This window comes from Acipenser ruthenus, chromosome 2 (genome assembly GCF_902713425.1).
Source record: "Acipenser ruthenus chromosome 2, fAciRut3.2 maternal haplotype, whole genome shotgun sequence".
Lineage (NCBI taxonomy): Eukaryota > Metazoa > Chordata > Actinopteri > Acipenseriformes > Acipenseridae > Acipenser > Acipenser ruthenus.
In genome coordinates this window covers 42,179,829-42,185,828 of record NC_081190.1, presented here as the reverse complement: position 1 = coordinate 42,185,828, position 6,000 = coordinate 42,179,829, and the positions used below count along the sequence as shown (strand labels likewise).

Sequence of the window (6,000 nt, the reverse complement as noted above, 5' to 3'; positions counted from 1 at the left end):
AGTAAATGCTAAAGGATGTCATAAATCTAGAGGCTGTTTACAAAGAAGTCAAAACCTTTCTTTGACATCTCATATCTTCCTAAACATTTAAAACTATAACCGTGACGTCTCCAAGTCCCAATTACACCGCAATATTAATTAGGCAAAATTACAAAATTAGGAGGCTGTGTGGTCCAGGGGTTAAAGAAAAGGGCTTGTAACCAGGAGGTCCCCGGTTCAAATGCCACCTCAGCCACTGACTCATTGTGTGACCCTGAGCAAGTCACTTAACCTCCTTGTGCTCCGTCTTTCGGGTGAGACGTAATTGTAATTGACTCTGCAGCTGATGCATAGTTCACACACCCTAGTCTGTGTAAGTCGCCTTGGATAAAGGCGTCTGCTAAATAAACAAATAATAATAATACTCCAAGTTACATATGGTATTATTAAAGCATCAAAGCCCAAAGCTGACATTAACAATACCATTTACATGCACTTTCTATTTTTTGGTAAGGAAACTTTTAAGCAAGTAATTCAAGGATTAAATGCCGTGTTTTAGTTTTTCGGCAAACACATGCACAGTTTCCATGAAGTGGGAAATAAGGCATGCATAGCCATCATTATACCAAAAAGTAAACAACATCAGCCTTTTAAGAGAGACTCTATGGCTGAAAATGTGAGTAAGAAATGTACTAGAAAATATTCCTTGTAAGAGGTGAGCAAAACAAAGTCACTGCACATTTCCTTACAAACAGTGACTATTGCTAAAGTAGTTTAAATACACAGAAATGATATGTCCCTCAAAGTTTCTCTTACACTCTTTATTCCCATATACAAAATAGACAAGGCTAATGGATTAATAAGAATTTTCTTCAGCTGCAAACATGGTGAGAGATTTAGTTTTAAAAGGTCTTTGTTTAAAATCATACACTTGACCTTGAAGCATGTGAAAGTCTCTTTGTATACAAGTGTGGTCCTCCCTCCAGACACATCCAGTCACAACCCTCACATTATTCCCCTGCTCAGCATTCCAGCAGTAACCTCATTGTAAACAAGACAGCAGCAAACTAATGGGCTTTGTGACCAACAGCCACCACAGAAGACTAGTATTCCCAAGTGGAAATGTCTATGTAATCATTCAAGAAATATCTCTCTCCCCCTCAAAAACAAGAACTGTGCCTCATGAGGTCATTGATATGGGTCACTAAGCATAATGCAAGGAAACCCATACCAGACTAATTTAAGCTAGAAAAAAAAAATCCTAAATCAGTGAAAATGAACACCGGGGTAGTTTAAATTAAGAAAAAAAAAAGGCTTTTACAAAGGCTCACTGCTGCTTCCCTAGATTTTTTTACAATATAAACAAAAAATAAAAAAAACACACACACATATTTTTTTTATATATATATATATATAGGCTAACTTCACTATAACGAACCCCCACTGGACCTGGAGAAATGTTTGTTATATCAGGGTGTTCACTATAATAGGGTTTGGCATTTTTCTGTCTCAGAATAATGACAAAACGGCAAATTTGAACTGAACATCAATATATAGTACTTTTATGAAGATTCCTTCACATTGATCAACATTTAAACGGTATTGTGACAAGGCAGTCGTGTCACATGTGTGGGTAACCGCATTGCAAGACAGAGAGCCATGGGAGTTGGAGTTGAAATGCCGGTGTAGCATGAGAAACTGCATCCCATGAGATAGTGTGGTCCTGTACAGTCACGCGACCAAACGCGTCATTGAACAACAAAGTATAGGCCTTTTTCCATCCAACTTTTAAGCTCGGTAAAACTTATGCGAATAAGAAAATATATGCGACAAATGCTGTGGAAAACAGATTAAGTCGATTTTAAGAACTTTTTATTCGAATGACAAGCTCGCTCGCTAGAGGTGGTTTTATTTTTTACTCGCAGCGACATTTTATTCGACACTTGCATGGAAAACCGTAACGAGCATATTTCTGGTCCTAGCGCCCTCCTCGCCTGCGTAATTGGAGTCCTTCCACCCACCTCCGTTTGCTTCAACGGAGGATGAGAGATTACATTTCCTCTGCCCAGTGTGGGCATTGAGATGCTATGTGCATAGGACAAGAGCTCTGCATCAATCTGACCAGCTCTTCGTCTGTCACAGGACACGGACCCTAGGACAGACCCTCTCTAAGCAGCGTCTGTCATATTGGATTGTGGATACAGTCTTGACTGTGTATAATAGCTGGTTTGCACCCACTAGAGGATTGGCTACATCTTGGGCCCTCTTCAGAGGTGCCTCGATGTCTGATATTTGTACTATGTCTAGCTGGGCTACACCGCATACTTTCTCCAGGTTCTACCGCATTAATGTGGTAGACCCTGCCTTGCCTTCTGACAGCACAAGGGTCCTTGAGGTTGTAAGTTCACACCGCCAACCTCTGGGTTAGACAGTGCTTGTGCCTCCCTTATATGCTGCCGTTCCTTCTCCCTCTCGACGGCTCTTGTATACATTATCCCATATGTAATGTCATTGGTGGTGGTCTTCAAATTAAAAGGGAACGTTAGGTTACTTACCATAACCCTGGTTCCCTGAAAGAGAAGACGACCACCAAATGCGAGGTCACATCGGTCGCCCTCACGGGTTCGATGTAAAAAGAGAAATGGCTTCCTTTGGATGATAGTTTTATCCCCTCGGTGGGCGGGACCGAGTGCATCATCCCAGGAAGGGGCTTATCGGCAGCTCTGGTATAGAGAGCTCAGCGATACCTACCTAATGGGCAGGCATATTCCATAGGTAATGTCATTGGTGGTCATCTTCTCTTTCAGGGAACCAAGTTTACAGTAAGTAACCTAACGTTTGTCATGCCATGGCAAGAAACACAGTTATAAATAAATAAATTGCCCAAACCCTCACAAGAACACTGTTTGTGGTGCCATATTATGAATGTTTCTGAAGTTTTTTCTTTAGATTTTTCCAGTCCTTCACTCCATTTTCAGTGAAAGCGGGGTCTTTTGAACTTCTGAAAAAGTGTCTGCAAGGAAAGCAGAAAACCGCATCTGCCTGCTTACTGTACACTAAATATGAAAATGTATTTTAACACTAGAACCGCCACGTGGGTCACTGTACTCTATGGAGGAGCGTACGCGTCTGCCAAGCTGACTGTGCCTGCATCCAGGACCTGATTTGTAAACACACAGTTCCATTGAACACTATTGTGTAAACACGTTTAAACTGGTACATACAAACCTGTAAAACCAAAATGTGTTTTTTTTCTAATTGTAATATAAAAAAGAATATACAATATACATTTCATATTAGGCACATACATTGCTGTACCTGTCATTTCAGTTTGCTGTATGCATCTGAGTGCAGTTTGCCTTATTCCAATCAAAATGACAACTTTCAAGATTAAATATTTCCTTCTGATATATTCCCAGTTGCATTTGTGGAACAAAACTAAGGATTGATGTCTCCAGGTACATTGAAAAATAAGCAGCTAGACTTTCACTGAGTTTGCATCTTGACAAATTCACCATCATAGCAATCTCTGTCTCGTAGTCAGTCTACAAACAAAGAAAGACTTGAAATAAAAACAAACAAACACGTGTGCTAGGAGGAGGGGGCGTGTCTTGTTTGCTGCATTAACAACCAAAAAAATAGAATATCTTAAGTTATATATATAAAAAAAAAAAAGACATGTATTGTAATGCATGGGTCACATTGACCCACGTGGCAGTTCTAGGTAGAACTGTTTAACTTGTGTGTCAAATAAATATCTAGCATCCCTGAGTGGTTTTGAGGTCTATTTTGTGCTATAAATTATCATACAGTACAAGTTCTCAAAAAGACGCAGTAGAATGAATCTGGTTTACAACTTTAAATTTGGGTCCGTCAGTCCGACTACTTTTCAAACTCAACACAATGAATGAAACTTAGTAGACTTACTAGTAACAGAGTAATAAAATAATAATTCAAGTTTTAATTATATATAAATAAATAAGGTCGCTTCTTGTGTCAGAAATCTGGCAACCCTTATTTAGATCTACCCCTGTGTAGTGCACCTGTTCTGTCATCATGGCTAGTACTTAGATATCTCATCCATTAATCTATCTGAAAGAAAAGCTCTATATTAAAAATAGCAAAATTTAAAAAGGGCGGAAACAGTCAGGTTTGTGTGCAGAAACTGGATATTGCAACTTTAAAACAGATTCATTTAATACAGTACCTTTTTTCTTAATACTGTATATAATTTACTTGAAAAGAATACATTAGATAATTTGTTAATTTTAACTTCCAAATGTTCTAAATGTCAAATATAGTTTTGTCCCTTTTTCTACAAAATTATGTTTTAATGCATCGAACATACATTATACATGTGTTGTCGTTTCTAAAAAAAAAACGACCACTTTTCCCGTATTCATAGAAATAAAGGCGTTGTTGGATAGAACACACCTTGCTTATAAAGTTTTTTTTTTGTTTTACACTGTTCTTGTAGATACTTATAGAAAAATGAACTTAAGCTGTTCAGGGAGTATCTATTCAATCATCTATATAAAACAAAAACTAATTTAATATCAAAACTGATTTGGTATACACCACCTAGATTCCCCCATTATACAAGTCATGTACAGTCTATATACTGTACTTTTAAATCAATTGTACAATTTGTAGTAGCTTAGATAAAAACCTTAATGACAAGAAGCGTTTGTTAGAAAAAGAACATTTATTGTGTAGATGAATCCATTAAATTATATTAGATAGTATTTCAACCTTGATATGTTACTTTATTTTATATAAAGAAAGACATACAAAACATTGTTGTTACTAAAACCCTTACTGTAATAAACCAAATATTTACAATTTGTACAGATGTTTGACCTTCAACAAATACAAAAACTTATCACAAGATGAAAAAAAAAAATTAAAAAATAAAATAAAATAAAAGGAACAAGTTAATCTGAGAAACCCACTGTTCTACAATTAGACAGAATAGTTGCTGAAAGAATAGGAAACACAGACTCAGGCAATAGCAAGTGTTTGAGGTCACAAAGGCATTCACATTCTTCCCAATATCTAGAAAGAACAAGTCCTGATCTTAATTTCTTCAGAAATTCTTTGAGACCTTCTCCTGTCCAGTCCACTGACATGACGAACCCCCCAAACCTAAGTGATGTGTCTTGTATGTCTGTGTGTCTCTTGGCTGTAATCACCAATCAATCAATCACAGTGAGCAGTTTGCACTCCCAGAAAGCTACAGGGTCCTAATCTATCTGGAGCATCCTGGCTTTGGCCCAGTCCAGATGTATAAGGTACAAAAAAGCATTTGGTATTCAGTAGATGACTTCATAGACGGTGGCCTTCTTGTCCCCGGAGCCTGTGACAATGTATTTATCATCCACAGAGATATCGCAGCTAAGCACGGAGGACGATTCCTTCGACTGGGAATGAAACAACAAAAAGATATATACATTTATATGAATAAGTGAAAAGCTCTGGATGGCAGTATATATATTATTTGTGAACCTTTAAGAAGCCATTTACTTAGTGTGATCTTTTTAAAAAAGCACTCTGCCTCTTTATAGTCATTTGAAGTCTCACTTTGATCCTGTTGCTAATCTCATGATAACAGGTTCAACCCCTCCGGCAGTCTAAAATAAGTACTGCAGGGCAGGTTGTCTGCCAGTATGAAGGTTGCAGGTTTAATCATACCTGGTTAGAAAAAAATGCCACTGGGGACCTACATTTCCATTCAGTCTGATGGCTCCTAATGAAAAGGAGACAGACACTGTAGGCATATTAATCTTGCCATGAGAAAACCAGCTGAGCCCCAATGCCACTGTGGGACATGAATAGATGGGTAGACTCCAAATTAAAAGTAAATTGATATTTTACTGCTGAATTGTCTCGCCATGCCAAGTTTTACAGATGATTAATTCTGAAAATGTCTATAATAATCATGACAGATAGTCAATTATTTTACTGCTAAAGTGTATCTATATAAGCAGACATTAACGTGCAATAATTAGCTTTAATTACAAA

General features: G+C 37.6%; 1 protein-coding gene across 11 annotated transcripts in view; it reads right to left on the bottom strand.

Annotated features, from left to right (window-relative positions):
* Positions 1–4,665: 4,665 nt before the first annotated feature.
* LOC117409221 (transducin-like enhancer protein 1) overlaps positions 4,666–6,000 on the bottom strand; it is a 68,772-nt gene continuing 67,437 nt past the window's right edge. For 10 of the 11 annotated variants that reach the window (XM_034014907.3, XM_034014905.3, XM_034014906.3 and 7 more), the window contains one exon: positions 4,666–5,399. In XM_034014907.3, the coding sequence (XP_033870798.1) occupies positions 5,292–5,399 (108 nt within the window). In that variant the 3' untranslated portion in view covers positions 4,666–5,291. Of the gene's footprint in view, positions 5,400–5,670; positions 5,726–6,000 lie in introns of all 11 variants that reach the window. The other variant, XM_034014909.3, reaches the window with a different exon arrangement.